Raw genomic sequence first — 15,433 nt, 5'->3', positions numbered from 1 at the left:
CGGGCCTGGTCTGGTTTGGCTGCGAGTGGGCGCCATGGGCCCGAGAGCTTCAGCCAACGTCGCTGTCCCGGCCTTCCCTGGTCGGAAATCAGGGATACCAAGTTCAAGGAACTTGGACTCCCGAGGTCTTTGGATCCAAAGCGGCCCCGCAGCCCTAATGACCCAGCTGCCGGGAGACTGAGGGTGCCCTCTCACCCACCTCTGAGTCTCCCGGGTCCTCTGACCGCCACCCGCTGGAGAGGGTATGAGTTAATGTGGCTACAGAAGAAGAGCTCTCCCGCAGGGGAAGGCCGGGGAGTAGAGTTCCTGGAGCTTGAGGCCCCCCAACCCCGCCCACACACACCCTCGTGGCCTCCATTTGTACATTTTTATAGCAAGTGGTGGTCGGTTTATGGATGCACATACTGGACTGGCTTCCATGGGTACTTCCAGATCCAGTTCAACCCGCAGTACCTCCGTTCCAGGATGCCCCTGGCCCTGCCGCTCACGGTTGCTGGACGCGCAACCCGGGAGAACGAGTCTGCAGCCCGCGCACCTTCCCTGATCTGCAAGCTTTGGGGAAGGAGAACATCCAGCCGGAGCGCGCCGGGTCAGCGCCGCGAGGGTTTGGAGACACGGCCCTCGGCTCAGATACAAATGAGACTCAGTCCCGGATGTTCCTGGGTTCTTTTCAGTGGCGAGTTGAGTCCGCATTTGCCCTCTTAAAATACACCTTGGGTACCTCCCTCTTCCAACTACCGCTGACCCTAGAAAGTGCCCTATCGGCTCCACTCAACTTTTTAAAGACGGAAAACTAAAAAAAAAAAAAAAAAAAAAAAAAAAAGAATTTCTAGCTCGGGGGTTGCAATCCCTGAGAAGTGGCTTAGGAAGAAACAAGGACACGGATTTTGGTGATCCCCAAAAAGGAAATGAGAACGTTTTCCCCTTGACAAATTGAATCATTTTATGTAATATCAGGTTAAATAGGGCTTCATTTTAAGCGGTGACTGTCCTTTGTACTATGAATGCACGTCAGCCCCCCCCCCCCCGTTTGGTGAGTGAGGAGATGTCCAGACTTTTTTCCGTGTTTCCAGAGGCCTGTCTCCGCAGCTCGGAAGGTCAGTCAAGCCTTTTAAAGTTGAAGCCCAGCCAGCCGAAAACTGCCTGCTTTTCCCACTTGCGAGTGGATTTTTAAAGAACCAACTCCCAGAAGGTTGAGCAGTTATAAGCTACCCACCCCCCCACCCCATCTTCCCTTTTGAGTTTGCCTTAATTAGGGGGTGGGGAAGTGGGGTTGGGGGCCGCCTTCACGTAAAAACTGTCAAAGGAGTTGGGGGATGGGGGACCTAGAGAGAGGGGTGGAGAACTCCGGCGCAGGAAAAATTCAAAAATCGTAAAAGGAAAAGGGGGAACATGAAGCCCAGAAGTCATTGTTTCCTTTATTTCAAAGGGAAAAACCTGCCCGATTCTCATCCTTTTGATTGATTAAGGCCCTGAATACCTCGCAGCCCCAGAGTGACAGTCCTTGAATAGACTTCAGCGAATAAAGCGCAGGCAGAGCGCGGGGCTGGCACTCGGGGTGTAAAGGAGGCGAGTTCGCTGGCACTTACCAAGTTATAAATAAAGGGCTATGCACAATGGTACCTTCTCTAAGGACAGACAGCCTTTACAACACTCCTGGCGTCATATCCTGCTGGGGACACTTCAGCTCCTAGCCAAGACTTCGCTCCTTTTATTTTTCCAGCAGTTTAGTCTGAATACCATAATAAATTCCTGAGAACAAACGCAGCAGCCGGGCAAAACTTTAACATATAGACACATCTCTGCTGCCGCATTGGGGATCCATACCTCGAGATTTAGAGCTGGGGCTTCCCAGAGTGGGTTTTTCAATCAAGAGGCGGTTTTCTTCTCCCTCCCGCCCCAGACTTCAACTAGCGAGTCCTAGGGCCTCCCCAATGGCTGCCGAAGCTCCTCACCACTCCTGCTCCCAGACCGAGAAGACAAAAGAACTTTATCAGCACACTCTGGACTCCTCCTGGGAGGAACCCCACCGGGAGGACCCCTATAACAAACCTAGGCCAAAGGGGCATTGACCAGAAGACGGAAAGCTAAACAAGGGGGGGGGGTGGGCGGAGGGTCCCAATGCCTTCTTATTGGAATTGCGCCCCTCCAGTGGTTGTAAAACAAACAAACAAAAAAATTAGAAAAAAGAGTCACAGAAAAATAGAGACATAGAGAGACAAGGAGACGGAATGGGAAGAATAGAGTCAGAGACGGAGAAAGCCACACAGAGATACACAGAGGGAGACAGAGACAAAGAGAGCAATAGAAAGTCAAGGAGAGAGGGACACACGTGAAGTGAAAAAAAGAAACAGGGACTCCTCTCCTCTGCGCAGCTGCCACCTCCCTCGGGCTTTCTCTCCCAGGTTCCACGGCTCTGCCCTTCTCTTCCGGGGAAGGGGAGCAGCGTGGGTCCCTCTCCGGGCCGGCCAAGGCCTTGGCACCGCCGGGGATGGGAAGAGAAAGTGGCCGCTGTCGCCCAATCAGCGCGTGTCTCCGCCACCCGGGACGGTCTCCCCGTCGGCCAATCGCAGCTCAGGGCTCCTGACCAAGCTTTGGGTGAAAGAACTAATAAATGCTCCCGAGCCCGGATCCCCGCACTCGGTGTCACGACGGGAGGAGATTCAGGCCGGCCGCGCTCCCACCCCCACCCCCCCCTCCCTGGCTCGTCGCGGCGCTCGCAGCCCCCTCCCCAGCGCCCCCCGCCGCAGGGCCCCTCGCTCAGACTCAAACCAAACTTCTCCGCCCTGGGCTCGCGATCCCGGACTCTGGGGCCTCCCTGCCCGCCCCTTTCCCCGGTTCCTTCCCGAGCCGCTCTCTGGACGACGAGCGAGCAGCCCTCCTGCCCACGTCCCTCCCTCTCTTTCCAGCCTTTTTGGGGAGGGGCTCCCCACGCTCGGGGGCAGTTCCCGAGAGCCGCCAGCACCGCGCTCGCCTTTCTCTTTCGCCTTCACCTGGATATAATTTCCCAGCGAAGCTGCCCCCAGGATGACCACGCTGGCCGGAGCCGTGCCCAGGATGATGCGGCCGGGCCCGGGGCAGAACTACCCGCGCAGCGGCTTCCCTCTGGAAGGTAAGGGTGGGGGGGCGCCTCAGCGCCGCGCGGAGCCCAGGGCCCGAGCCGGGCTGCTCCAGCGTCGCCACAGGCTTTCTCGGCGTGCCCTGGGAGCCCCATTCCCTGGGTGCCCCGACCTCCCCCCCCCCCCCCCCCCCCCCCAGCTAACAAGTCGGGGAGAGATCTCCGCTCGATTTTCTCCTTGCAAACAGAGCGCAGTTCTTTCTGCAAACCCTCGCGAAGCTCGGCGGCCGGGCCTGCTCCGGGCCGGTCCACTTTCCTCTGCTGTTTTGCAAGTGCGGCGGCGGCGGCGGCGGCGGGGAAGGGATGGACCGGCTTCTGAGCGCCAGAAAGCACCATCTCCGCACTTTGCCCACCCCAGGGCCTTCCAAAATTGTCGCGGCTGCGCGGACATTTGCTAAGCTCTTGTTAGTTCCGAAAGAATTTTCTCGCCGGCCGCAAAGTGCAGTGGCAGGAGCCCGGTGGCTTCGTGCTTGGAATTTTTAGTATTAACCGATTAATTAATTAGAGTTCCATTCATCTCAAGTGGCATCTCGAAGTTTCCACAAACCCTTTTGGGGGAACTGCCTTGCAGTCATCCAGAAGGGAATCCCAAGTCAGGAAGACTTTGGATAGTCGAAGAGGTTGGGGCAGCAAGAGCGGGAAGCTGATCCAGAGGCGTCCCCCCTTCAGGCTGGGTCTGGAGTAGAATGTCATACCTAGAGCATGGATGGAGGTGAAGGGGGCTGCCTGCAGACCCTGCTGTCGTCTGGGTCCCCAGGTGTAACAGGTGACTCGCTACCACCTGAGGCCTCCTTTGGGGACCCTCTTTGACCTTTGGCTGCTGCACTCTCAGCCAGAAACCCCAAGGGCTGTCAGCTCCTCTGAGTCCCTTAGAAAAGGAGCGGTTCCAATTGAACGGGGTTTCCGAGGAGTGGAGTTCAGGAGGCCAGCGTCTGGGTAACCTTCTCTCTGCCTGGAGGCTGTTTCTCGAGCAAGCTTCAAGATACTGGCCCGAGGGTCTTCCCTTCCAACCCCCACCCCCTGCCAAAGATGCCACTTTCTCCGGGCCCAAAAGGAAGACGGTTTCTCTGGGGCAAGTTAGTTTGCTGTCGTTACTCCCCCTTCACACAAGATTATGTGCCCCCGAATTGCTTAATACTTTGAACAGATGTGATTGGAAGAGGGGCTGGGGCTGGGAGCCGGCTGTCTTGCATTTTCAGCTGTGGCTGTAACACGCGGATGGTCCCCAAGCGTCAGGAATTAGGTGGGCTCATCTTCCCGGCTGCTCTCTGTTCTCCAGAAGTGACTTTTCCTTTGCCTCTCTTCTCGCCTTCCGCTCCCAGTGTCCACTCCCCTCGGCCAGGGCCGCGTCAACCAGCTCGGTGGTGTATTTATCAACGGCAGGCCACTACCCAACCACATTCGCCACAAGATCGTGGAGATGGCCCACCACGGAATCCGGCCCTGCGTCATCTCCCGCCAGTTGCGCGTGTCCCACGGCTGCGTCTCTAAGATCCTGTGCAGGTACCAGGAGACCGGCTCCATCCGTCCCGGTGCCATTGGTGGCAGCAAACCCAAGGTGAGTGCTGGGGCCTGGCCCCGGAGGCCTCCAGGCCTGTGGTCTCCCCGGTTAGGGAGGATCGGGGCAGGGGGCAAGGACGCTCATCTGGGGCTTTCCAAGGAGTTATTTTTCAAGACTAGAAAGAGGTGTGTGTGGGGGGGGGGGGGGTTGGGGGGGGGAGAACAAGGTTGCTGCCTGGGTGCTGCTCCTTGATAAACGCTAAGGGAAAACTCCAGCCTTTTTGCAAAGGAGATACAGCATTTTTAAGAATGTCCCGGAACCCTAGAATACCCATCAAATTATTTTAATAGGCAAACACATAAAGCATGCAACTGTGCGTGCCCACCTGTTGCTGGTTTCCCAAGAATCTTCCCAGCTCCGACCCACTGCACCGCTTTTGCCAGATCTAAAGAGCCACTTTTGGTTTTCTAAATGGTTTCTCTCCCACCTTCTGTCCCCAATCTCCTCCAGTCCAAATTGTCTTCAGGGAGTCAAAAGCTAGGGTGATTTGTTTCCTTTGTAATGGGCAGATTACTTGGCATTTAAAAAGCAGTTTGGTACTATCCTCAAATTATTTTGGTTCCTTTTTAAAAAATGAAGGAGTCACACTGGCTAAGACTCAGTGGGAGGGGATTGCAGTGGGTCTGCCTTTTCTTCTGGATGTGGGGAAAATCCAATATAATTTTCTAGTTGCCATGGGGCAAAATCGAAAGGAGGATTCTGGCAAACCGAAGACTTCCAAACACCCTCCTTCCTCCCACTCCTAGCTCCCTTTCCAACCTCTCCGAGAATCTCTAGAAACAACTTTTATTGAGAGAGAGAAAAAAAAAAAGACCCAGTGTTTCGAATTATCCATATTTGTTTATCCACTCTGATTTTTTAAAACCCATATAATCACCTTTTACATTGCATTCTGCTCTTGAGGGTAGCTAAAATCTTGTGCTTATTTTTGGAGAGGTGCGAGTTGTAGCTGTAACTTGATTTTTCTGCTTCTCCTTCAGACATTCCCCTTTTTAGTTTCGTTTTCATGTTTCTGTGTAAGGAGTTGACTTTATTTTCAGGGATCAGAAAGTAAACCCCTCTCCCCCAAGATGTTATAAGTCTTCTTAATTTATCCTAAGTGCCCAAGCTTACCTAGGGAGGAACAGGGTCGACAGGGGTGAGGTGATCTCATTTCTACCCCTTCCTAAAAGTAAATTGCTCCAGAGAATGGGGTCCTTTGGCTAACAAGGGGGACCTTCCCAGGGGATTCAGGAAGGAGCATCCCACCGGGCCTGGAGGCGATGGGGCCACCACATTTGGCCCAGAGTCCTGGGTACCAACGCCTGCCTGCCTGTTCTCTTAAAGCAGGTGACAACGCCTGACGTGGAGAAGAAAATTGAGGAATACAAAAGAGAGAACCCGGGCATGTTCAGCTGGGAAATTCGAGACAAATTACTCAAGGACGCTGTCTGTGATCGAAACACTGTGCCCTCAGGTACGAGGCCCATTAACATCTTCCCCAGGCGCCGCCGTCAGTCGCTATTCCCCGGGCGGGTCATCCAAGCCACAATCACCCCAGAGATCGATCCGGGCGATCGGGAGGCAGCCCCTCCCAGGGCCCTGAAACATTCACGAGCCAGACGCGCTCTGGGTGTTTTACCCAGGGAGGGCACAGCTGCTGGTCCTGGGGTTGAGAGACCGCCAACGGCTCCCCAAAGAGGATTTCTGTCGAGGACGAAAGCAGGAAACGCGAGGCGGAGGCCAACTGTTTATTAATATTGATGTTCCCTTTTAAAGAGAAACAAATGTTTTGGTAACCCCAACCGAAGGGAGATGGGGCCGCGCCAGCCCAGGCTCTGCCTAGTGCGCAATGGAGGGGAGGCTTCGGCAACGGCCGGGCTTTTTCCCGAGAGTCCCAGGGACCATCCGGCGCCCCCGGCAGCCGGGGGAAGGCGGAGAGAGGGGCGAACGCAGGGCGAGCGCAAGGGCGCGCGGGAGTTTGTTTTTAATTAAAAGGAAACTCCCTCCCCCCCACCACCACCCCTGCGAGAACGAGATATTTCAGAGTATGGATTTGTTTACCAGACTGGAATCTGGAAAAAATAAATGGGGGAGAGTGCATTTTCTTTTGATTTTTTACAATAGGAAACGATTCTGCAGTTGAAATTTAAACCCTTTATAGCCTCAAAAAAGCGTTGAATTGCAGGGGACGGGTCCGCTGTGGTTCTTCCTCCCTTAACGCGAACCGAGGGGGTCCAATACCCAGGTGGTGGTAGGGGTGGTGGGCTGGCCGGAGAATTCTCTTGGGTTGGAGATCCAGAGCCCCGTCTACAGGGTCAAAAAGGGGAATGCTTTCTGCCAAGAGGGCCACAGACGGCCGTTCCCGGCCCTAACTTGGGAGGTGCGGGCTTCCCAGGCTTCGGGCTCCCAGTAGCTCCGCGTAGATAGGTGCAGACTGTGTGGTGGGGGGATTGGAGTGGGCGGGTGACCCAGGCGAGGAAACAGGCGAGTTGTGCAAGGCAGCCTCTCTACGGCTCGGGTCGGGGGTTCGGGGCTCCTATGGCCCGGCCTGGCACGGCTCAGTCGTCCGCGCTCCCTCCCTCCCCCCCGCCTCCAGTGAGTTCCATCAGCCGCATCCTGAGGAGTAAATTCGGGAAAGGCGAAGAGGAGGAGGCTGACCTGGAGAGGAAGGAGACAGAGGAGAGCGAGAAGAAGGCGAAACACAGCATCGACGGCATCCTGAGCGAGCGAGGTAAGCGGCGGCGCGCTCGGGCGGCGCGCGGAGGCCCGCGCCTCGGCCACGTCCGCGCTCTGACGTCGGCGCCCGGAGCGCCGGCCAGCTCCCGCTCGTGTCAAGGTCTCTCCCTTGGTACCCACTGCACCCGCGTACGGAGCATTCACGTGAAAGACCAGAGACGCACTTGAAATTAAAACAAAAATCTCTGTTTTTTTTTTTTTTTTTTTTTTCTACTTTGTAAGCCTTTCTTCTGTACCAGCCTCAGCCCCTGGGCGTCTGGAACCGCGAGCTGCGGTTTGGTGAAGGGCTTCCCACTTGCCCTCAGGCGTGGGGGGTTGAGGGGCTGGGGACAGTCTGTGAGTCCCCGGAGGCTGAAGGAACTTTTGCGCCCCCAGGAAAGGCCCAGATTTCCAGAGTTTCCCATTATCAGAGGAAGGGCGGGGAGAGAAGGATTCAAAACTCTGTGGCGCAGCGGGGGGCCCCCAAATTCTGCGCCATCGGTTGCCTTATACATACATACATACATGTAAGTTGGCTGTTTTGTGCTTTAAATTGTTTTTCAAATGCGATAGGGTTGGATTTCTGTGTGTGTCTAGGAAGTAAAACCAGCCTAAGATGTGGGCTCTTGGGCCCGCCTTTTTGGCACCCTGTCTCCACGGGAAGGTACAGGCCACCTGCTCCCTGTTGGCTGTGACCTGGCATCATCAAGAGAAAGCCTCTCCTTTGGAGCCATAAGTGCGGCTTCGTTCTCGTATACCTGCAGCACTTGGTCGGTAGAGTCTAAAGGTGTCCCGCCCCCGCCCAAGGAAAGGCAGCCCCCCAGGGGAGGTAGAAGTTGTTTTCCCGTGAGCAGTTTTGGCCTTGGGGATGGTTGCACCTCTTCAAAGGCATGGACGGTCGGGAGGCACCTGGAGTCCCAGCCATGCCTAGAGTTCCTGCTTCTGGGCCTGGACTTTGGTGGGTAGAGATGAGTTTTGACTTGCCTTAGAAGGGCAGGCGGCTCTCCAGATGGGCTTGAACACCCACTGTGACTTCCAGAGTCAGGACTGTGGCTTCCAGAGTCAGGACTGCGGGTAGAAAGCTGGTTACTGCTTTTGCCTTCATTGCCCAACCTGGCGGATGGCAGCAGCTTTGCGAACCGAGGCAAGCTCTGTACACAACCTTGAAGGGACACTCAGATTTAGGTGTTACAAACCCAAACAGCAGATTTCAGGGATACGCAGAAGCCTAGATGCTCCGGTACACACGGACAACCAAGAAAAGACACCCCCAACCAGGGCAGGGAGATACACATGCTGTTTCCCTCCCTTTAAAGCAGGGGACTCACAAGGTCTTAGTCTAAGCCTCTCCTCTGGGAGGGGTGATTTTCTGCTGTAGTCTCTGAGGAGACACCCCAGCTTTTATTCCAGACCTAGATGGAGCAGAGAGGTACTGGTGAGGGAGGAAGGAGAGGAACCAGCTAATCCCAAACCCAACGGGCCCCTGCGGGCACAGGGGCAAGAAGCCCAGAGCTATCAGAGAGGCTCAGGAAGGGGGGGGGGGGGCACGGCTTTGCTACTTGTTGCTGGAGGCCCCGCGGCCGAGCGGCCGCTCCCTCACAGCACAGGCAACCGAGGCCCAGGAGACAAAACGCCCCAAATGAGCTGGTCAAACATTTGTACAACTTTTCCAGCTTTTACAAAGAAGGCCTTCTCTACACAATCTACACTTGGAGATGAACTTGGGAGACAAAGCCTGGAGAGTCCATTGAAACTCACACTTTAGCGCGGCCCAGACAAAGCTCCAGCTCGCAGCAGCTTGATGTGAACAAAGGAAGGCAACCTTTTTATAATTCAAGGAGAAAAGAAGAGAAAACAGCCCCACAAAGGGCTGAGAATAGACATTATGGGCTTGCAATGAGGGATGAATTATTCAATGAGCTCCAATAGCTGCTGCGCCAGGAAGTTTTATGGACTCTCCAGCGTGGAAAAAGTGGCTATTTCACCTACAAAATGTTTCTAGTCTTTTGGGCCGTCTAGCTGGGCCGGCTGCCATTCAAGGGCAATTGCTACCATTTTTAAAATCAGAGTATTCTCCCCAGCGGGGGCTGTGCCGTTGAAAACACACACACTCTGCGGAGGCTGAAGCCTAATTTAATTTGGGGTTGTCAGAGAGGATACAGCGACCGTTTCTTTAGCGGCTCTAGCTCCCTTTCCAGATAAACCCTGGAGGGCATATGGGGCCCAGAGAAAGGACAAGTGTAGGAGCGAAGTATAGTTTAAGGGGAAATCTAGGAACCTAAAAAAATTACCTCTGTTCTTTGGGCACCAAAAGTTATCGACTGCCCCCGCTTGTAAAACGGGATGAATGTTGATAAAGGGGTCTGAGTTCTCTGGGGGAGGGGGAGGAGGCTGGCCTAGAAAGGACCTTTGGGTGCTCTGAGCAGGGGACGCGCTCTCTCTGGAGGTTCTAGCTTCCTTGCGGGGCCGGGAAGGGGGGCGACGGAAGCTGAGACTGGCTTTCCAGGAGACGTCTTTCCGCTTGTCAGACTCGAGGGCACAGGAAGAGAGGCACCCTGAAAGAGGTCAGAACCGCCTTCGTTTTCCTCCAGCGTTTGGCCTTTCTTCTAGGGGACCCCCTTTACCTTCTCAACTTTCCCTCGTCCCTTGCCCAATCCAAGGGCAGCGCGGCGTGCTGACTCGGCGCGCTCAGGCCCTTGCGCCCTGGAGCGCACTAGACGCTGTGCAGCCCTCCTCCGTCCGTCCTTCCAGCTCCTTTGCCCGGGTGAAAGGAGAAAGCCGGGAGGCCGGGGGACAGCAGACCGCCCCCCATCCCCACCCCACCCCCACCCCCACCCCGCTTGGTCCCGGCCCTCCGGCCAGCACCGTGATCGGAACAGGCGCAGTCGCAGGAGCCAAGCCCCGGTCGCAGCATCGGGGGCTGTGGGCACAGCCTCCGCCGCGGCCACTCAATGGGCGCCTCTGTTCCTCCCCCAGCGCGGCGGAGCGGGCCCGCGGGCGCCGTCACAATGGGTCGGCCCCCACTCCTGCGCCCTGCGCCAAAGCGCCGCGCCGCGCCGCCCCCTCCCTGGCGCTCCGGCCGGCTCGAAGCTTAGCTCGCCGGGCTGCAGCCGACTCAATTGCCTCCTTTATGTCCTTCTCACTTTCATCTAGACACAGCCCGCCTCCCCCCCTTCTTCTCCTTTTTTCCCCCCTCTCTTGCCTGAGGCTCACATTAGTGAAATTTCTGCAGCCTCCCCCCATTTTTTTCTTATTTTAAAGAAAGCCCTTAACACAAAAGCAGTGACTAATCAATAGAAAGTGCTCCTTCATCATCTCCTCCTCCTCCTCCTCCTCCTCCTCCTCCTCCTCCTTCCCTCCCTCCCTCCCTCCCCCCTCCTCCTCCTCCAGCAGGGTGACGCTTTTCCTGTTTGTGAGTTTTGGGAAACATTTTTGCTTTGTGCCGTAATGGAATTAGAGGACAGATGAGGACTGTAAATGGACACGCGACGGCAAGACTCTCGCTTAAATATTTAGATGCAACATTACAATTACCGACTTGTTGCAGAGGCTTTGATGTGGCAGTTCGGGAGTGCGGGGGGGAGAGAGAGGCCAGATTGCCCAATTGATGTTTTGATTGAGGCTGGAGATACACTTTCCTAGGACTTTCCTTTCCCGCTTTAAAAATCACTAGTGAGCGTGGGAGGTTTGCAACAGTTTCAAAGATTGAGCTCAGAGACCGCAAGCATAGGTCGGTTGGGGCTTACACTCCATTCATATCTCTCCCTTCCTATTTGACATTTATGAAAAGCAGGTCTGTGTGGTTTTTTTGTTTGTTTGTTTGTTTGTTTGAGAAAGTAAAAGTGACCAAAGTTTTGCTCGTGTCCCTTTTTGTTTGAAACCTTGTGAGCTTTTCTGAAATAACTAGGATGCTGTCAGTTTTTCGCGGGGCAGAAGATAAAGCAAGTAAAAACGCACAGAAGTTTTAAAGGCCCTTGAAATATTTCGTTTCCAAAGGAATCATGAAAAGAACACTTTATCATTGACGGGGGCGCTACTGAAGTCGAGAGGAACGAAGGCCATTTCTTCCCCCCGACTTAGCAAGGGAAGGACGTTTTGGCGCGAGGCAAAGCGGGGGAGGGGGGGAGGAACTTTCCCACAGACTGAAATCCCGGGGTATAAGATCTTAGGTTTGTGGCATCGGAACCTTTATTAAAGTGGACAGGCCACTCTCCAAGTCCGTTTGTCAGAATCCTCAATTTGACCCCAATGTCGCCTTCTAGTCTTTTGAGTGAAGTTTATGTTTTCTGAAGTCCTTAAAATACGCAACAAGGAAATAGCACCCATGTAAAAGTGTATTGGAAATATCAGCACTTGAATTAAATTAAAACACCAGGCTGGGTCCTTTTCAGGGACGTAATGGTAGCGATTTTCCTGTTGGAATGATGAGAGAGAGAGAGAGAGAGAGAGAGAGAGAGAGAGAGAAAGAAAACAAAAGAGGAAAGAAAAAGAAAACCACCAGAGTTCAGATCTTTGCAGGTTTTTCTTTTTTGCTTGTTTGTTTATTTGGCTGCTGTATGCTTACTTTCTGGCCTTATTGAAAACATGCAGATTTTCTAATTAATGCTTGAAATCGTATGTTTATTTTGGGGCTTGATTTGATTGTTGATAGCACCGGAACGGGGACTAGGGGCTTCAAGTGCGTAATAATTACTGAAGGGTCATTTAAGAGTCCCCAGGGCTTCGCAATAAAACCCACCGGGGCGGTGAGGCGGAACCAGCAAGTGCCCCGCGGTTCAGGAGAGTGGGATATGTGGAAATCAATCAGGTGAATAGGAGCGTTGCCACTGAACTCAATTTCCATGAATAAATATGTTTTCAAGACAAAAAAAAAAAATCCCTCCTAACCATAAGGTTAAATGTTTAAGCTGCACATAAGTAAATAGCCAATGAAAGTTGAAAGTCGCAACATCAGCCCTAAACAAAGAGTGAGACAAAGTTTGTTCAGGACTGAGGACAGAGAAGGTTCAGTTCGGTGGGGTTCTAGACAGGTAACTTATTTATGTGGGTAAATAAAGATTAAAGAACCATTAAGAATGTACATATATAACTAACAAGACACTAACAGGCAATTAAGCAGTCAGTTTAATGCCTTATCTCACTGGCTGCTCTGGGGTTGTTTTACAACTAGGAATTAAAATCTGAAAAGGAAGTTTTCAGCAGCTCTGGCCAAATATTGATTAAGTAGCTGTTTGTTGATAGCATTGTTACGCATTAAAAGGCCGGGATCGCGGCCCCTCAGTGGCCATCTTCTATTGTGAGGGATTCTTAACCACAGAGATCAAAGCGGGATCATTTCAACTTATCTGTCTTGGAAAATCCTCCTTTTCCTCTGAAATCTCTAAGGAGGATTGGCCAAATTCTCTTTAAGAAATAGGAACCCAAACCAGTTACACGTCGTAGGTTTGTAGAGAAGAGATTCATGGGGTGTTTTTAATTATCCTATGGTGATTTCTTGTTTAGAGCTTAGGCTAAGATGGTGAATTTATCATCAAATAGATTCTCATTTTTGGAGGGTGGCCGGAGGCATGGCACCTACCGTTCTCTCATCCCTGAATTTCTAAATGTGGAACTTGCTTTCGCCGAAGTTGCCCTCAAAGCTGGAAGGATGGAAAGGAAAGCGGTCAGATTTTTATGTAAAACTAGGTGGGGACTAGTTAAATACCCAGGAAACTGGGAGTTACACTAAGTATGTTTCTCTACATGTGCTTCTATATTTTTTGTTTACATGAGTCTCATGCATATTTTTAACCCTCTATAATGTAGGAGTCGATATGTATTTGTGTATAGTTTGTGCATCGTTGGAGTTTATTTATAAGTTGCTCACTATGAATTATGCTGGCAGTAAACTATATCCAGTTGCGCAAAGTAAAGACTTATTTGTCCAATGGATTACACTTTCTAGAGTCATCAGAATTTGAGATAATAGCACAACCTCCCAATTCTTTTTCAGCCCTTCTGTTTAATGCTAGGAAAAAAATTTCCCTGAATGATTTTATGACTTTTTGGCTGTTGATGTTTAGATGACCTATTAGACTTTTTTTTTTTTAAGTTTAAGAATTCAACATATCTAGATAAATTTTTCTTTTATTATGAGTTAAAATTCCTGCAAGACCTTTTTTAGAAATACCATCTCTGTGCTTAATTTGCAAATTCCAACAAATCACTCTGAGGCTGTGAAATTTATGCCAGATTCAGGCTTTGGCTATTCAAATATGCATCATGGATCTGTCTTTCTGAATCTTCTTCTCTGATTGTGTTCATTGAAGTCCTAAATAATTGTGCATAGGGCTTTATTTTATTTTATTTTGTTTTTATTCTTTCTTACTCACTCTTGAACAAGATGAGTCTTGACGTACAGAATTACTAGTGGATGTTTTCTATTCTATTATCATCTCCCAATTAATTAATAACCTACCTGTGCTCAAATGTTCTTTGATATAGTCCCAATCATTCAGTGTAGAGCAGCTGCCTGAAATAGATTAAGCTGGAAGTGTGAGTCAGCTCAGATCTGTTATGGTTACCCTGTCCTGGGTCCAGATGCAGCATTAGGGCGTTCTTTGTTGCATACGTCATATGTGCATGTATATGAAATATACATATGGAGCTTAAGTGACTGTTCCCCCTTGGGTATCAGGCTATGTATTCCTATACTGTGAAGGCGGGGGGCAGCAGAATCGAGCTTCAAACTGGGTCTGATCTCAGTACCAAGGCAGAATTCCTGATATGAGAATTGGCTTATGTCAATTATATCTCAATCAAGTTGGGGGGGGGGGGGGAATACGATTTGATATTATTGTAAAAAAAAAAAAAAAAAAAAAAAGGATGGGCTGCCTTTCACCGAGGAACTATGATCAGAGAAAGTGGAAGGGAATTTCAGAAGTTGTCTTTCTCTTGGAAGATGCACAGCAAATCAGGAACAGAAGACCATCTTCTGCTCTATTGGGAAAGATTTTCTTGCCCTGTACCTGCCAGTCTCTGGTGGAGAGGGTCACAGTGCACCTTTCAGCTCTGCCTTGTGGTGTCGGGCCAAACACTGAGCCTCAAAAGCATGGAACTTTTGCTGGAATCAAGACCTCTGTCTTCTAAGAAATCTTTCTCTCAAATTATCTGTATTAGGATTATGCTCCCCAAACATATAATTTCCAGTTTGTTACTGGAGCACACACAGTTATCAAAATGCCCATTAACATTATAAAACGTGTGTTCAGGGGAGAGGAGTTAGAAACGTCATCATTGTCAGAAGCAGATATGAAAACCATGCAAAGCAGTTGCTGAGGACACTTGAGGAAAGGTTTTATGAATTTGTACCTTCAATGTTGGTTTTCCTTCCTTCCTGATAAAAACTAAGACTAACAGACTTCTGCTATGGAAGTGACCACTTCTCTTTAAGGTAGAAGAAAGTGCCTCATAATAAAGGGTGATGCAAAATTTAGAGTTTGATTCAATGCACATTTCTCCTAAGAAGGGCAATCTTGAGAAAGGGTTTTATCCTGCACATTGCATGTAGCAAAGTTTGTCGCATTTTGATTTTTGTTGCAGGATTTTAAGTAAACAACAACAAAGAAACTCTTCTCGTTGGGGTGAAGCAACTTGATCAAAGTAGTCTGAGTTTTTATGTCCTCCTTTACTGCAGTGATTGAGGAATCAATCTCCCTCAGTAAAACAAATTAGAAGACATGACAGGCAACAAGAAGCTAGCTGTATGTTTGTCTCCTTCAACTATATTTTGGGATTTTGTGACTATATGTACTTTTCTTTGGCAAGATTCAATGCATCTACAACAGTATATTAACATAAAATCTCAGTTCTAGGGGGTAATCAATGGATTCCGTTTAAAAATAGCTGTTCAAAACGCTTTGTGACGAGGGTAGGAGAGACTCTTCTTGGCTGAGGGAGAGGAAATACCACTGATTTTCAGCATTAACAAATGTCCAGGGTCATATTGAGAATTCAAATAGTATAGTTTTACGGAGGCTTAAATGTAAATTTTCAGAATTTTTATGATCGGCTGGTAG

At 51.0% G+C, this 15,433-nt stretch overlaps 1 protein-coding gene across 2 annotated transcripts in view; it reads left to right on the top strand.

Moving 5' to 3' along the window:
• Positions 1–2,581: 2,581 nt before the first annotated feature.
• PAX3 (paired box 3) overlaps positions 2,582–15,433 on the top strand; it is a 98,812-nt gene continuing 85,960 nt past the window's right edge. The window contains exons 1-4 of one of the 2 annotated variants that reach the window (XM_043577963.1): positions 2,582–3,112; positions 4,441–4,676; positions 6,006–6,135; positions 7,258–7,392. In XM_043577963.1, coding sequence (XP_043433898.1) covers positions 3,028–3,112; positions 4,441–4,676; positions 6,006–6,135; positions 7,258–7,392 — 586 coding nt within the window. In that variant the 5' untranslated portion in view covers positions 2,582–3,027. The remainder of the gene's footprint in view (positions 3,113–4,440; positions 4,677–6,005; positions 6,136–7,257; positions 7,393–15,433) is intronic. The other variant, XM_043577964.1, reaches the window with a different exon arrangement.

Source organism: Prionailurus bengalensis, chromosome C1 (genome assembly GCF_016509475.1).
Source record: "Prionailurus bengalensis isolate Pbe53 chromosome C1, Fcat_Pben_1.1_paternal_pri, whole genome shotgun sequence".
Lineage (NCBI taxonomy): Eukaryota > Metazoa > Chordata > Mammalia > Carnivora > Felidae > Prionailurus > Prionailurus bengalensis.
The sequence above is the reverse complement of the archived record's forward strand: the minus strand, read 5'-3'. Positions and strand labels throughout refer to the sequence as shown.